At 44.2% G+C, this 16,851-nt stretch overlaps 1 protein-coding gene across 13 annotated transcripts in view; it reads right to left on the bottom strand.

The window, feature by feature from the left end:
- Nucleotides 1–16,851, bottom strand: part of LOC110498066 (myelin transcription factor 1-like protein) — a 171,778-nt gene that overhangs the window by 47,509 nt on the left and 107,418 nt on the right. For all 13 annotated transcript variants that reach the window (XM_036954999.1, XM_036955001.1, XM_036954998.1 and 10 more), the window contains 2 exons: nucleotides 10,423–10,883; nucleotides 2,388–3,542 (listed from right to left, as the gene is read on the bottom strand). In XM_036954999.1, the coding sequence (XP_036810894.1) occupies nucleotides 2,388–3,542; nucleotides 10,423–10,883 (1,616 nt within the window). The remainder of the gene's footprint in view (nucleotides 1–2,387; nucleotides 3,543–10,422; nucleotides 10,884–16,851) is intronic.

The raw sequence follows: 16,851 nt of genomic DNA, 5'->3' as shown, positions 1-16,851 counted from the left end.
AAGAGACAGAGAGGGGGGGAGAGACACCGATGGAGAAAGACAGAGAGAGAGGGAAAAAAAGAAAGGGAAAGAGAGAGAGAGAGATACATATGCACCCACTCATACATAACAAGTCCCTGTTAATCCATAGATCAGAACACGCCCCTCATTACCTTCCTGTACATTTAGGCCTTCCTCTGACGGTATCATATTAGGACACATGGGGTTGGTACACTGTGTCGTGTCTGACTCCACGTTTACCTTACTGAGTTTCAGAGAAAGAACTGTAAAATTACAGTACATAATGGCATGGAAAATGTTTTTCTCTGTATCACTGATGCAGTCTGACTCTGAAACTAAAATGTATGCTTGCTTGAAAAAGTTTCCAATAAGAGGAACACAGACTCTCTCGAGCACACAAACACACACCATGGGGCTCTGGCTGTCTGCCTCATGGTGGACAGTGGAGAATGGAGGACGGGAGGGAGGGAGGCATCCAAGTGGAATGCATATTAGCAAGCAGAGGGTATCGATTGTGGCTGGAGACAGGCCGTGCTTTGCATAGAAAATGGCCCCAATTACCATACCATCTCTGGATAATGAATGTGCAGTCAGTGGGCCTGTTGTTCGTTATCATTCATTCGGATACTGTTCAATTTCCATTTTCCCGCCTGGTGTTTTTCCCTGGTCGGCCAGTCGGGCTCTCCCCTCAAAGCCACCACCTCCGCTTCACTTTTAAATCACAGACAGTTACCCTGGTCAATGAGGTGTCTGCCGCTATCTCTCTAGGGAGAAGATGTTATCGTGATGCAAGGGCCTTCACATACTCCTGTTATTCCAAAATTAGCCAGATACAGAGGCTGTATTGTACATGTGAAATGACCATTTGTGTGGCATTTGAGCCTGCTGTGAAGGAGGATCTTAATTGTTTGTCTCTAACTTCCCTCGTTATCTCAGCCTGGAGGGCAGCATTGCATTAGCTGAAACCAAGACTGTTCTCAGGGCAGGCCTGGTTGTAACTAGATATGTTCGAGTCCTGTCAGGGACAATTTTAACATTTTAGCCAACCCTAATCCCTTTCCTAACCTTAACCTAATTCTCGTAACCTGCCAGGTTAATTCTCCTAACCTGCTGCATAAATTCTCCTAACCTGCTACGAAAAGTAACTTCTGCTAGTCAAAACCAACAGACCAGCCCCGAGAACAGTCTTGGTTTCCACTAATGTGATACAGCATACTGGAGGGTGAGGTTACGGCCCTTGATAGGAGTGTTCCATCTCTGTAGGATGGCAGAATACAGTAAGAAGAATCACTCTTCAAATGATCTTGGAGAAGCAACCATTGTAAATGTCACTTTGTAATCTTCAAGTCAGAACTAAGTGCATAATATATCTACTAATGTGTCTGGGCAGATAAGCCACCCTAGAAGAGCATGTCTGAATAAACAGGATGGAAGTGCACCTGCACCACTAAACACCCAATAATAACCAAACTACAACACAAAGAGTCACCCATTCTGGGTGAAAAAGCCACCTTCTCTTATTGATTTGGCTCTGGGACGCAGGACACAGTACAACTTTACCCGAAAACCTAATTTCCACAGATTCTACTGTATGCAGTACCGAGTTTCCTTTCAGAGGCAGCTTTAGCAGGCTTCTATTTAGTAACTTCCAGAGTCCCTCTCTGGTTTTAAAAATAGGCAGCTTTAGCCAGGGCTGCATGGCAGACAGGGAGGGATGTGATTTGCAGTCCTAACGGGCCGTGCAGATTGCCATTACTTATGCTTGACAAGCCTACCCTGTGATGTTGCCATGCTAGCCTATTTTAACAACATAAGCTTCTGCGGACGCTGCAGAGATGCTAGTCTCCAAATTGGCTACAAAAGCTTGTCCTGGGGTCATAGTGAGGTTTCCCAGTGATCACGTCAGCCTGCCATCCCTATGTCTGTAGCGATATGCGCTGAGAGTTGGGAAACAAGTTCAGCAAGTGAGTGTTTTAATCAAATAAACACAACACAAAACAAGAAACACTAAAAGCACACAGACAGGAAACTGAAACAGAAACAATGACACCTGGGAAAGGAACCGAAGGGAGTGACATATATATAGGGAAGGTAATCAGGGAAGTGATGGAGTCCAGGTGAGTCTGATGACACGCAGGTGCACGCAACGATGGTGACAGGTGTGCGCCATAACAAGCAACCTGGTGACCTAGAGGCCAGAGAGGGAGTACACGTGTCAATGTCTCACAGACAGAGAGGGGATATGGGAAGGCAGAGCCAGGGACTGACTGGGGTTTACCTGACAAACATACATGAAAGACGTAGGCGAATGTCTGGTGTTGTGGCAGCATACACAACACACTGCATCCTCTTTATAAGTCAAACTCATTCTAGCCAGGTTTACTTACCTTTATGGTAGTAGGGCTTCTTCATCCCATCATGGAGTCGGGCCTTGCGCTCCTCTCCGTAGCCGTGCCGTGATTGGTGCTCCCCATGATGGCCTCCATGGTGATGATGATACCTCACCCTGTCCCTCCGCGCTGCCTCGGCAGCCATCTTGTCCCTCATGGCCTTGGCCCTCTCAGACTCTAGCGCGATGGCCTTCTCCAGCAGAGACAGGTTCCCCTTGGTCATGTCGAACACCTCCTCTGAGTGGTCTGACGTCCCCGACCGCGTGTCCTCGTCCCGGTCGTGGATGTGGTTGTGGTAGCGGTCATCCTGAGCGCAACTGGAGAAGGCCTTGGAGCGCGGGCTCAGCTGCTCCTCCAGCTTCATCAGGTTGACCATGTCGGAGTAGTTCCTCTCCAGGGTGCGCCTCTCCTCCTGGCTCTGCTGGAGATCCCCGTACCAAGGCTGGTGGGGGAGGGAGTGGGGGTGGGGGTTGAGATGTGGGTGCTGCCCCTGGGTGTCCCCACCGCCAGGGTAGCTCTGATGGGGGAGGCCTGTGCCCAAGCGGTCGGCCGGTTGCGTCTCACTCAGTTTGCGGGCCAGGTCGAAGCACTGGTTTCTCAGACACTCCAGGCTGCTTAGACACACCTCCTCATCACTCTCCTCCAGTCTGTTAGAGGGTTTACCCTGACCGTTACCGCCTCCACCTCCTCCATTACGACTCCCTTCCCCGTTCTCCTCCGTCCCTTCCTCATAGTCTCCTCCATCCAGGTTGTCAGAGAGCACAGCCCCATGACCCTGGGCCAGCAGCTTCAGAGAGTCCACTGTCTCCCTCACTACATCACTGTCCACATCCAGAGTCAACTCACCCTTCCTTTGACTTTCCTCCCCACCCTCCTCCTCTTCTTCCTCTTCTTCTTCATCCTCCTCTTCTTCTTCCTCCTCCTCTTCCTCTTCCTCCTCCTCCTCCTCTTCCTCGGCGCTGTTGGAGGAGTTGCTGTTCATCTCAGACTCGGTCATGGCACGGTAGGCGGCATCCTCTGCTATCTTCCCTAGGTTGAGCAGAGACTTGGCCACCAGCTCATCATAGTTCTCATATTCATCGTTGTTGTTGTCGTCCTTCTCCCCCGTCGGACCGGATCTGGGATGGCCACCGCCGACACACTGATCATCCTCTGTACGCAGAAAAAAGAAGCACAAATGGATTGTAATCACATTTCACTCATTCTATTTAACGGGTAAATCAGATTTCTGGGCTTGGTCCACTTGAATTCGATAAGGAACTCTTTGCGTTCCTCAATAATGTACTTTCAGGATCTTAACAGTGGCCTGTAAAGGAATTGTGAATCAACACAGGAAGTGGGATAAAGTGGTCTGGAAATTTCCATAGAGATGTTTTGGATGTACATTCAGTACACTGCATCCTAGTAATCTGGATCCTTCGTGTCACAACAACAAGAACACTCTGTCTGCCAGTTGATGGCAAAGTAACTGGTATATAGCAACACACTTTTCATTTGACAACATTTTTGTAGGGGAGCAAACTGGGACATTCAAACTGTAATCATCATGCTTTATGTTATACATTGATTGCCTCATGTAATGTGCTATGACCTTAATAGAATAAACAAATCCCTACATTCTCCTCATTCCAGAATGTACATTATTGTCCAATCAACAGGATCTTTAGAATGTTGGCCATTGGCTAATTGATTACGCAAGACAGGCTGCTTAATGCTAGGTGAACCTCTCCTGTCAGTAATGTGAAGCAGCCACTCTCTGGACCATTTCTCACATTCCCTCCCGGCCTGAACCGCCAAGAGCGCATCGCATCGCTCACACCCAAACCGCCACACGTTTGCCACTTACATTCCTGCAGAGAAAAAGCCAAGAGGCCAACAAATAAGTAATACATGTGACTTTGATTTCTGGAGGGAGCGAGAAAATCACCTGACAAAACAGTAGTGCGATGTAATCTTCCGTGATGAAGTATTAATTATCACCAGGTTCAAAGACGCATCTGCTGTCCCAATACACTTGTGTGTGACCGGGAACATTGCAATGAGGTAGAGGGAAACATGAAGCATGAAAAACTTACATGCACAAACAAACACATTTATGCATTCTTGAGATACTTTACATAGGTGTACACAAACATTAAATTCACACCCAGACAACACATTGACACACACACACACACACACACACACACACACACACACAATCTACTGAGAGCAAGACAACATTTGGGGTGAGGGCTCTGGACCACGGAGAGAGAACAGTCACGACTGACCAGGCACATATTTTGACAGGGGAACGCTTTCTTACAGTACCCTACCCTTGCCATGGCTGCCAGAGGTTACATTTTTTGAAGTTTTGAAACATGGCTCAGGAAAGCAATTTGAAGAGCAATCAAGGTACACAAAGGGGAAAGGGAAGCGAAACAGATTGGAAGAGGAACTGAGAGATTGCGCTGCTCCGTATGAAGCTTGGATTAGCAATGCAGCAGCAGTGTGCAGATATCCATTGAGGAACATAGAACCGCCATAACAATGCCACCTCTACTACAGTTATCAGATTGGAATCTGCCTGCTGCCACTTATGTCTTGAAGAGTATGGTGGAAATGATAGTGTCCTAATGCATGTGGAGAGACTTATCTACATTTCTGAGAAGAAGAAAAAAGGAGACGAATAAAGGTGTGATTTCATCCTCCTATCTAAAGATGGCACTGTAGTTGAGAACGACAAAGAGAATCCCAAATATTCACTACATTTATTTAGGCCAGAGCAGAAAGCTAGTACACCCAGTGGAATTGACTGAATTGTGCTATTTGAGTCAAGAATGGAAACAAAGACTATCTCATTGACTGTGGTCTCTGTATTTAATGTCAGTCTAGGGAGATTCTCACATACCCAACAGAGAGACAGAGGAGGGAGGCTGATACTACACTACTAGAAAGAAGCTAGCACAACATACTGTACCACAGAGGGTTAACACAGCCCCCCCCCCCTCTTTATCTCTCTCCCTCTCTCTCTCTCTCTTTCTTGCTCTCTCTGTCTCTCTCTCTCTCTCTCTCTATCTCACTCTCTGTCTATCTCACTCTCTTTCTCGCTCTCTCTGTCTATCTCTCTCTCTGTCTCTCTCTCTCTCTTTCTCTCTCTCTCTTTTTCTCGCTCTCTCTGTCTATATCTCTCTCTGTCTCTCTCTCTCTTTTTCTCGCTCTCTCTCTGTCTCGCTCTCTCTGTCTCTCTCTCTCTCTCTTTCTCGCTCTCTCTCTCTCTTTCTTGCTCTCTCTGTCTCTCTCTCTCTGTCTCTCTCTCTCTTTCTCGCTCTCTCTTTCTCGCTCTCTCTCTGTCTCTCACTCTCTGTCTCTCTCTCTCTTTCTCGCTCGCTCTCTCACTTTCTCGCTCTCTCTGTCTCTCTCTCTCTCTCTTTCTCGCTCTCTTTCTGTCTCTCACTCTCTCTGTCTCTCTCTCTCTCTCTTTCTCGCTCGCACTCTTTCTCGCTCGCTCTCTTTCTCGCTCTCTCTGTCTGTCTCTCTCTGTCTCTCTCTTTCTCTCTGTCTCTCTCTCTTTCTCGCTCTCTCTGTCTCTGTCTCTCTCTATCTCACTCTCTCTGTCTCTCTCTCTCTCTCTTTCTCGCTCTCTCAGAGCTCCAGTCTTAATTGGACGTGAAGGTTCTGTCAGGAAGGATTTGAGGTGTGGGGGTGAAAGGCAGAATGAGTTGGAGAGAAACCTGTCAAATGTGGTGTTAGGGCACATAATAGGCAGAGACCACACATGGGGGAGAACCTGTCACATACCAGACTGTCTCCAAACCAGACACAGGCTACTGTGTCTTCTCTCTATAGAGAGATCTGTGCTCAATGTGTTTGTTGCAGGTCATTTTGAACAGAAGGTTTTGTATCTAACTTATGCATGCCATTAAGCAAAAGTGGTGGGTAAGCAAGGGCTGCTTTTGACTTTTCTCACACAAATACATGCCCTCTCTGACACCTATGCAGTAGTTCTATGGATGCTGTCATTTCAACAATGATAGCTTCTTTCACCTCATAATTTTGAGTCCTGAGTCAGTGTTTCAGTGCATTTAAGTGTTTTGTAGAAAGAAGGACTGAGGGCTCTCATCCAGCCAAACTGCCATTTTCACAGGTTCTGTGTCTGAGAGACAACGCCAGCACTGCTTAACCTCCGACTGAGATAACCCTGAAGGTAACGGCAAAAGACCCCAAAACACCTAAAATGACAGAGCTGAATCGCTCTTGAAAAAAGAGCCTTCGCTGCCAAACTATCTCCCTATTCTTAGTGACCGGGTTTGATCTAGCACAAAAAGTGTTTTTCAGGTAGCTACAGTCGTCTTATACAGTAGGTTGGAGGAAAAGCAAATGCTCAAACAAATATATAAACCAATCAAACAGATGAAACAACCAAAGATCAAAGGAATAGGAACTGCATTTTATGTTCTATGTTCTGGGACATGCAGGCTGGGGATTTTGTTTGCATGTTGTTATGTAGAATTGTATCACATTTCATTTTCCAGTACGCTGGCAAAAGTATCATTTACTGCCTTCATTCCCTTACTATACTGCACATATGTACAGTGCCTTCGGAAAGTATTCCACGTCATGACTTTTCCACATTTTGTTACGTTATAGCCATAATCCAAAATGGATTCAAAAAACATCTTCAGCAATTTGCACACAATACCCCATGATGACAAAGCCAAAACAGTTTTTTTTTTAACTTTTGCAAATCTCTACAAAAAAAAACAGAAATACCTTATCTACATAAGTATTCAGACCTTTTTCTACGAGCCTCGAAATTGCGCTTAGGTGCATCGTGTTCCATTGATCATCCTTGAGATGTTTCTACAACTTGATTGAAGTCCACCTGTGGTAAATTCAATTGATTGGACATGATTTGGACACACAACTGTCTATATAAGGTTCCACAGTTGACAGTGCATGTAAGAGCAAAAACCAAGCCATGAGATCAAAGGACTTGTCCATGTACAGTGCCTTGCGAAAGTATTCGGCCCCCTTGAACTTTGCGACCTTTTGCCACATTTCAGGCTTCAAACATAAAGATATAAAACTGTATTTTTTTGTGAAGAATCGACAACAAGTGGGACACAATCATGAAGTGGAACGACATTTATTGGATATTTCAAACTTTTTTTTCTTCCAGAATGGTCCTGTATTTGGCTCCATCCATCTTCCCATCAATTTTAACCATCTTCCCTGTCGCTGCTGAAGAAAAGCAGGCCCAAACCATGATGTTGCCACCACCATGTTTGACAGTGGGGATGGTGTGTTCAAGGTGATGAGCTGTGTTGCTTTTACGCCAAACATAACGTTTTGCATTGTTGCCAAAAAGTTCAATTTTGGTTTCATCTGACCAGAGCACCTTCTTCCACATGTTTGGTGTGTCTCCCAGGTGGCTTGTGGCAAACTTTAAACAACACTTTTTATGGATATCTTTAAGAAATGTCTTTCTTCTTGCCACTCTTCCATAAAGGCCAGATTTGTGCAATATACGACTGATTGTTGTCCTATGGACAGAGTCTCCCACCTCAGCTGTAGATCTCTGCAGTTCATCCAGAGTGATCATGGGCCTCTTGGCTGCATCTCTGATCAGTCTTCTCCTTGTATGAGCTGAAAGTTTAGAGGGACGGCCAGGTCTTGGTAGATTTGCAGTGGTCTGATACTCCTTTCATTTCAATATTATCGCTTGCACAGTGCTCCTTGGGATGTTTAAAGCTTGGGAAATCTTTTTGTATCCAAATCCGCTTTAAACTTCTTCACAACAGTATCTCGGACCTGCCTGGTGTGTTCCTTGTTCTTCATGATGCTCTCTGCGCTTTTGACGGACCTCTGAGACTATCACAGTGCAGGTGCATTTATACGGAGACTTGATTACACACAGGTGGATTGTATTTATCATCATTAGTCATTTAGGTCAACATTGGATCATTCAGAGATCCTCACTGAACTTCTGGAGAGAGTTTGCTGCACTGAAAGTAAAGGGGCTGAATAATTTTGCACGCCCAATTTTTCAGTTTTTGATTTGTTAAAAAAGTTTGAAATATCCAATAAATGTCGTTCCACTTCATGATTGTGCACCACTTGTTGTTGATTCTTCACAAAAAAATACAGTTTTATACCCTTTATGTTTGAAGCCTGAAATGTGGCAAAAGTTCGCAAAGTTCAAGGGGGCCGAATACTTTCGCAAGGCACTGTAGATCCGAGACAGGATTGTGTCGAGACACAGACCTGGGTAAGGGTAGAAAAACTTTTCTGCAGCATTGAAGATCCCCAAGAACACAGTGGCCTCCATCATTATTAAATGGAAGACGTTTGGAATCACCAAGACTCTTCGTAGAGTTGGCCGCCTGGCAGAACTGAGCCATCGGGGGAGAAGGACCTTGGTTAGGGAGGTGAACAAGAACCCGATGGTCAATCTGACAGAGCTCTAGTGTCCCTCTGTGGAGATGGGAGAACCTCCAAGAAGGACAACCATCTCTGCAGCACTCCACCAATCAGACCTTTATGGTAGAGTGGCCAGATGGAAGCCGCTACTCAGTAAAAGGAACATGACAGCACGCTTGGAGTTTGCCAAAAGGCACCTAAAGAATCACAGACCATGAGAAACAAGATTCTCCAGTCTGATGAAAGCAATATTAAACTATTTGGCTTGAATGCCATGCGTCACATCTGGAGGAAACCTGGCACCATCCCTATAGTGAAGTAGAGTGGTGGCAGTATCATGCTGTGGGGATGTTTTTCAGCGGCAGGGACTGGGATACTAGTCCGGATCGAGGCAAAGATGAAAGGAGCAAAGTACAGAGAGATCCTTGATGAAAACCTGCTTCAGAGTGCCCGGGACCTCAGACTGAGGTGAGGGTTCACCTTCCAACAGGACAACGACCCTGAGCACACTGCCAAGACAACACATGAGTGGCTTCGGGACAAGTCTCTGAATGTCCTTGAGTGGCCCATCCAGAGGCCGGACTTGAACGAACATCTCTGGAGAGATCTGAAAATAGCTGTGCAGCAGCACTCCCCATCCAACCTGACAAAGATTGAGAGGATCTGCAGAGAAGAATGGGAGAAACTCCCCAAATACAGGTGTGCCAAGCTTGTAGCGTCAAACCCAAGAAGACGCGAGGCTGTAATCGCTACCAAAGCTGCTTCAACAAAGTGCTAAGTAAAGGGTCTGAATACTTATGCAGATGTGATATTAGCTTCTTTTTATTATTTTATAATCGCAAAAATTCCTTAAAACCTGTTTTAGCTTTGTCATTATGGGTTATTCTATGTAGATTTTTCAATATTTTTACTATTTTCTACATTGTAGAATAATAGTGAAGACATCAAAACTATAAAATAACACATATGGAATCATGTAGTTACCAAAAAAGTGTTAATCAAATCAAAGTATCCACCATTTGCATTGATGACTGTACCAGTCAAAGGTTTGGACACATACTTATTCCAGGGGTTTTCTTTATTTTTTACTATTTTCTACATTGTAGAATAATAGTGAAGACGTCAAAACTATGAAATAACACACATGGAATCACGAAGAAACCAAAAAAGTGTTAATCAAATCAAAATATATTTTAGATTTTAGATTCTTCAACGTAGCCACCCTTTGCCTTGATGACAGCTTTGCACACTCTTGGCCTTCTCCTAACCAGCTTCACCTGGAATGCTGTCTTGAAGGAGTTCCCACATTGATATGTTTAACACTTTTTTGGTAACCACATGATTCCATATGTGTTATCTCATAGTTTTGATGTCTTCACTATTATTCTACAACGTAGAAAAAAGTTAAAATAAATAAAAACTTTTGACTGGCACTGTATATACAGTATATATACATATATATATATATATATATATATATATATATATATATATATATATATATATATATATATATATATATATATATATATATTCTAGGCTAACCATTCCACAATGCAAATATTTACATTCTTTTGAATATTATATCCTAATATCTTTCGGTGTAACAGGCAAGTAAATTAAGTCTCACCTTTGCCTTGACTCTGCTCATCAAACTCCTCCTCATACTCTTCCTCATCTTCTTCCTCTTCCTCCTCTTCTACTCCCTCTTCCTCCTCCTCCTCCTCTTCTTGTTCCACATCTACCTCCTCCCCCTCTCCCTCCCCTCTCTCCGCATCTCCTTCTTCCTGCTCCATCTGTTCCTCATTGTCATCCGAGTATCTCTCCTCTTCCTCATCCTCTACCTCCTCCTCTTCCTCATCTCCTCCATCCTCTACTCCCTCCTCCACCTCCTCCTCTCTATCATCCATCTCCTCCGTTCCGTCCGTCTCGTAGCTCTCCTCCATAGTAGAGTTGTCCATCTGGGTTATGAGTGGTGTCCCCTTGGATGCTGGTTCAAGGGGTTCCAGTATGGGCTCCAGCACTTCCAGGGGTTCCAGAGGCTGTCTGTCCACTGTTTTCCTCTTCTTGGCCAGAGGGCAGCCGTACACACTGCAGGGGACAGATAACACCAGAACCATTAACTGTTAGCCAGCAGACCCAAAACCCCAGCCACCTCACCAGGCTTAGTGGCTGACTGGTTAAGCTAATACAATACACTGGCTCTGGTCTCTAAATGTGTCACTGGGCCAGCACACTACCCAGCAGTCTATTCACTGATTAAAACACATTTGGAGAGAATTCTACAAAACACAATAAAACACAACTGCAGCACAAAGGTACAAGGTGCTGAATGTTCTCTTGCTTTGTCGCTGCAGAACAGATCTAGGACAGACCCAATGCTCTGGTGAACGTTTTTGTTTGTGGCACCATAGAGAAAGTGAAATCAAAGTTTAGGAAACGGAGCTCTAATCATGCCCATAATCATTCACTATTGTGTAATTACATTCTAATTGCCATCCTTTGCTGGGTTAATAATTATAGGAGGCAGAGATTTCAGATTTCTGAGACAAATAAAAACAATGAAATTAAAACAAATAGATAATTACATCCCTGGGTTACCCTCTGAAAACAAATAGATAATTACATCCCTGGGTTACCCTCTGAAAACAAATAGACAATTACATCCCTGGGTTACCCTCTGAAAACAAGTAGATAATTACATCCCTGGGTTACCCTCTGAAAACAAATAGATAATTACATCCCTGGGTTACCCTCTGAAAACAAGTAGATAATTACATCCCTAGGTTACCCTCTGAAAACAAATAGATAATTACATCCCTGGGTTACCCTCTGAAAACAAATAGATAATTACATCCCTGGGTTACCCTCTGAAAACAAATAGATAATTACATCCCTGGGTTACCCTCTGAAAACAAATAGATAATTACATCCCTGGGTTACCCTCTGAAAACACATAGATAATTACATCCCTGGGTTACCCTCTGAAAACAAGTAGATAATTACATCCCTGGGTTACCCTCTGAAAACAAATAGATAATTACATCCCTGGGTTACCCTCTGAAAACAAATAGATAATTACATCCCTGGGTTACCCTCTGAAAACAAATAGATAATTACATCCCTGGGTTACCCTCTGAAAACAAATAGATAATTACATCCCTGGGTTACCCTCTGAAAACAAATAGATAATTACATCCCTGGGTTACCCTCTGAAAACAAATAGATAATTACATCCCTGGGTTACCCTCTGAAAACAAGTAGATAATTACATCCCTGGGTTACCCTCTGAAAACAAATAGATAATTACATCCCTGGGTTACCCTCTGAAAACAAATAGATAATTACATCCCTGGGTTACACTCTGAAAACAAATAGATAATTACATCCCTGGGTTACCCTCTGAAAACAAATAGATAATTACATCCCTGGGTTACCCTCTGAAAACAAATAGATAATTACATCCCTGGGTTACCCTCTGAAAACAAGTAGATAATTACATCCCTGGGTTACCCTCTGAAAACAAATAGATAATTACATCCCTGGGTTACCCTCTGAAAACAAGTAGATAATTACATCCCTGGGTTACCCTCTGAAAACAAATAGATAATTACATCCCTGGGTTACCCTCTGAAAACAAATAGATAATTACATCCCTGGGTTACCCTCTGAAAACAAATAGATAATTACATCCCTGGGTTACCCTCTGAAAACAAATAGATAATTACATCCCTGGGTTACCCTCTGAAAACAAATAGATAATTACATCCCTGGGTTACCCTCTGAAAACAAATTGTTTATTTAGCTGGCATTGTCTGACTCTGTTGTGGCGACTGCAACGAAACATGCAACTGTACATGTTGTTGTAGTATGGTCATTGGGAAAACAGCATAATCAGAGGGATGCATTTACTGTATTCTCCTGGTCCCATTTACAGCAGAGGACACATATTAACCTGATCATCTGATCATCTGTGTATTCACCCAGAATATTGATCACAGGAGCCTAATCCATTTCCCTTATCCAACCATGGGGAGTCTGGGGGCGATACAGGTCTGTGTATGAGTGCATTGATTTGCGCATGTGGCACCCAGTCCCTCTATCAAACAAACCACACGGACATAGTCCCAATGAGACCAGTGCGACAACGTGTTTTGGGTGCCAAGCAGAGCAGTGTTCCATGCTGGTTGGTAACAGAGTCAGAAATACTTCAGGTATGCTTAGTTAGAGGCTACTGAGCTGTGAAATGTTCCTGATTCCCCCTCACACCAGCCCAGAGTGTTTATCCCTACTCACTCAGCCCAGAATAGGCCCTAATGTGAACAAATAGACAGCATTAGGTTGAAGGAGCGGAGGAGTGAAATTATATCAGCAGTTATTATAGTCGGTGGAGGCGTTCTGTTTTGGACGTTTCCAAGCGGATGTGGCACCTCTCGGAAGCCTCCTCCACTCAAGGTTAGGGGGGGTGCTGCTAATACATGAGTCTCATTTCTTAAATTGGTGGAGAACTGGGTATTCTGACTCACTGCAACATGCTAACTGTGGACCTTTTACCAGTGTTTATTTGTTTCAGAATTGCAAAGCTGCATGATATATGATCTCCCTCTCCCTCTCTCTCTCTCTCTCGCGCGCACACACGCACACGCACACACACACACACACACACACACACACACACACACACACACACACACACACACACACACACACACACACACAGACACACACACACACACACAGACCAAAAGGAGCGGGTGTCCATCACTCAGCCAGCGTCGGGCTCAACTGGCAGACAGCCTCAATCTCAGCAGGCCCAGGGATTACTTAATAGCCTGACCCCTGCACCCACACCCAGGGCCTCATTTCATTAATCTAAGACCACAAGGAAACTCATTCCCTGCCTGTCAGCCCTGCAGGCTCCTGTAGGTCCTGCACCTCTCCCCAAGGGTGGGGGCGGAGGTGTGTGTGTGTGTGTGTGGGGGGAGGGGGGGGGGGGGGTCGCTGGGTACTGTGATCAATAGTGCTTGTGACCAAACATCTCAAAAGCACATTAAAATGTCACTCATCCTGGCCCATTCCAGAGCCCCTCCAAATAAATCAAGGGCTCGTCCCAGTAGGATACGTACCGCCAAGCAGCCAGCCTGGCAGCGAGGATACGTGAGTGAGAGGGAGGGAAGTTGGGAAGGAGTGAAGGTGTCTAGCTGTTGAAATTCACTCTTCCCTCTACTCGTCTTCCATTGCATACCACTCTGTCTGTCAGACTGGATGGCTTTTAGCGATGAGGCAGTCCTTGCAGTGCATCACCCAGATGGAGGGGCTGTATAGCTGTGCTTAATGTGCAACAGTCACTCCATGACAGCTATTCATGTATTTTCACCCGAATCACTTTACAATTCACAATCTCAGTGATACTGCTAATTGCATTGAAACACTCAAATGGATTAACGTTTAAAATCGCTAGAAATTGTTTTCATCTGGCCAATAAAAAGGGGTCAATTACACCAGTTAGTATTTCCATTGTTACATAATGTTCCATTGTACTACTACTGCAAATATGTTTCAGTGGGTCCTAAAATCCTCCGTTACTGAAAGACGTCATTACAATATTTACCGAAAACAACTTTATGCATGATCTCCAAATGCCTCTTTATCCCACTAATGCAGGTCCTTTATCCCACTAATGCAGGTCCTTTATCCCACTAATGCAGGTCCTTTATCCCACTAATTCGGAAAGTATTCAGACCGCTCAACATTTTACACATTGTGTTACGTTACAGCCTTATTCTAAAATTGATTAAACAAAACATGTTCCTCATCAATCTACACACAATACCCCACAAAGACGGTCACATTTACATATATATATATATATATATATATATATATATATATATATATATATATATATATATATATATATATATATATAAAACTGAAAAATATCTTATCTACATAAGTATTCAGACCCTTTGCTATGAGACTCGAAATTGAGCTCAGGTGCATCCTGTTTCTATTGATCATCCATAGTGCATGTCAGAGCAAAAACAGTGCATGTCAGACAGTGCATGTCAGAGCAAAAAATAAGCCATGAGGTTGAAGGAATTGTCCCTAGAGTTCCGAGACAGGGTAGTGTCGAGACACAGGTCTGGGGAAGGGTACCAAAAAAAAAAGAACACAGTGGCCTCCATCATTCTTAAGGGGAAGAAGTTTGGAACCACCAAGACTCTTCCTAGAGCTGACAACCATCTCTGCAGCATTCCACCAATCAGGCCTTTATGGTAGAGTGGCCAGACGGAAGCCACTCCTCAGTAAAAGGCACATGACAGCCAAATTGGAGTTTCAGGACTTTCAGACCATGAGAACTATGATTCTCAGGTCTGATGAAACCAAGATTTAACTCTTTGACCTGATTGCCAAGCATCACGTCTGAAGGAAACCTGGCACCATCCCTACGGTGAAGCATGGTGGTGGCAGTATCATTCTGTGGGGATGGGAGACTAGTCAGGATGGCAGGTAGCTTAGTGGTTAGAGCGTTGGGCCAATAACCGAAAGGTTGCTAGATGGAAGAACTGGGGCATTTTTAGCTCCCAGGAATTGTGTACAGATCCTTGTGACATGGGGCTGTACATTATTATTCTGAAACATGAGGTGATGGCTGCGGATTAATGGCACGACAATGAGCCTCAGCATTTCATCACAGTATCTCTACGCATTCAAATTGCCATCGATAAAATGCAATTTAGTTCGTTGTCGGTAGCTTATGCCTGCCCATACCATAACCCCACTGCCACCATGGGCACTCTGTTCACAAAGTTGACATCAGCAAACCACTCGCCCACATGACGCCATACACTTCATCTGCGGTTGTGAAGCCGGGTTGGACGTACTGTCTCTAAAACAACGTTATGGTAAGGCTTATGGTGGAGAAATTAACGTTACATTCTCTGGCAACAGCTCTGGTGGACATTCCTGCAGAGACATCTGTGGCATTGTGTTGTGTTATAAAACTGCAGCAGCCTTTTACTGTCCCCAAGCACAAAGTGCACCTGTGTAATGATCATGCTGTTTAATCAGCTTCTTTATGCCACACTTGTCAGGTGGATGGATTATCTTGGCTACGGGTAAATGCCCACTAACAGGGATGTAAACACATTTTATCTCAAAATTTGTGTGTGCTTATGGAACATTTCTGGGCTGTTTTATTTCAGCTCATGAAACATGGGACCAACAGTTTACATGTTGCCTACATATTTTTGCTCAGTGTAAAATGATACAAATGACTTTGCTCATGATGCAACAACAGCCTGTAACAACAGCCTGAGTGCACCGGCCTTGAAACAACGATACAGAGCTATTCTATGTACTATCTGAGGGGCGCTGGTGCTAATAAGTCCAAATTCCATCTGCATTCCACAGGTCATGTTTATAAGCTAGTGTTCCAAAAAATGATCAATATGAGGAGAAGTCTCCCGGCACACCTAGGAGTTCCTCAAGCCACACCAGTGTGCCGCACACAGCACACCGGTTGACAACCACTGCTTGGTGTAGCCTACTACTCTTGCTGTGAGGTTGCTGTGACACACACATCAGTATCCCACAATACTCAGCTTTCTCACAGCAAGTCCTTTCCACATCTCAACCATCTAACCCCTGCTACCATGACTACATCCTTCAGACTGCACCCTGCAATTAACATTCCACAGGTAAATATTAAGTGCCATTTAAATAAAGAAATACTGCTGGCGTCAGGAGAGGAGGACAGAAAGTGTTTGTCTTTTGTCTTTTCTTCACCAGGAAGTAGGGTAGTCTTCAATAGGTGTGTTTGGTATGAAAGGCAGCTATCAAAGGAAAATTCACCCTTGTGTAACAGAAAAGCCACTTCAGGTTTGTGTTGTATTTTTAAAGAGATCATTCTGGATGAAATGCATTCAACTAAAGGGGAACAAGTGGTCAGTCAAGTAACACTGTACATGTTAAGGAAAGCCCATTTTGAGAGCTCAGAATCATGAGTATGATTACCTCTGTCTTTGTGTGGTTGTGTGTGTGTCTGTGTTTGTGT

The sequence above is a fragment of the Oncorhynchus mykiss genome, chromosome 19 (genome assembly GCF_013265735.2).
Source record: "Oncorhynchus mykiss isolate Arlee chromosome 19, USDA_OmykA_1.1, whole genome shotgun sequence".
NCBI classification, from domain to species: Eukaryota; Metazoa; Chordata; class Actinopteri; order Salmoniformes; family Salmonidae; genus Oncorhynchus; species Oncorhynchus mykiss.
The sequence above is the reverse complement of the archived record's forward strand: the minus strand, read 5'-3'. Positions and strand labels throughout refer to the sequence as shown.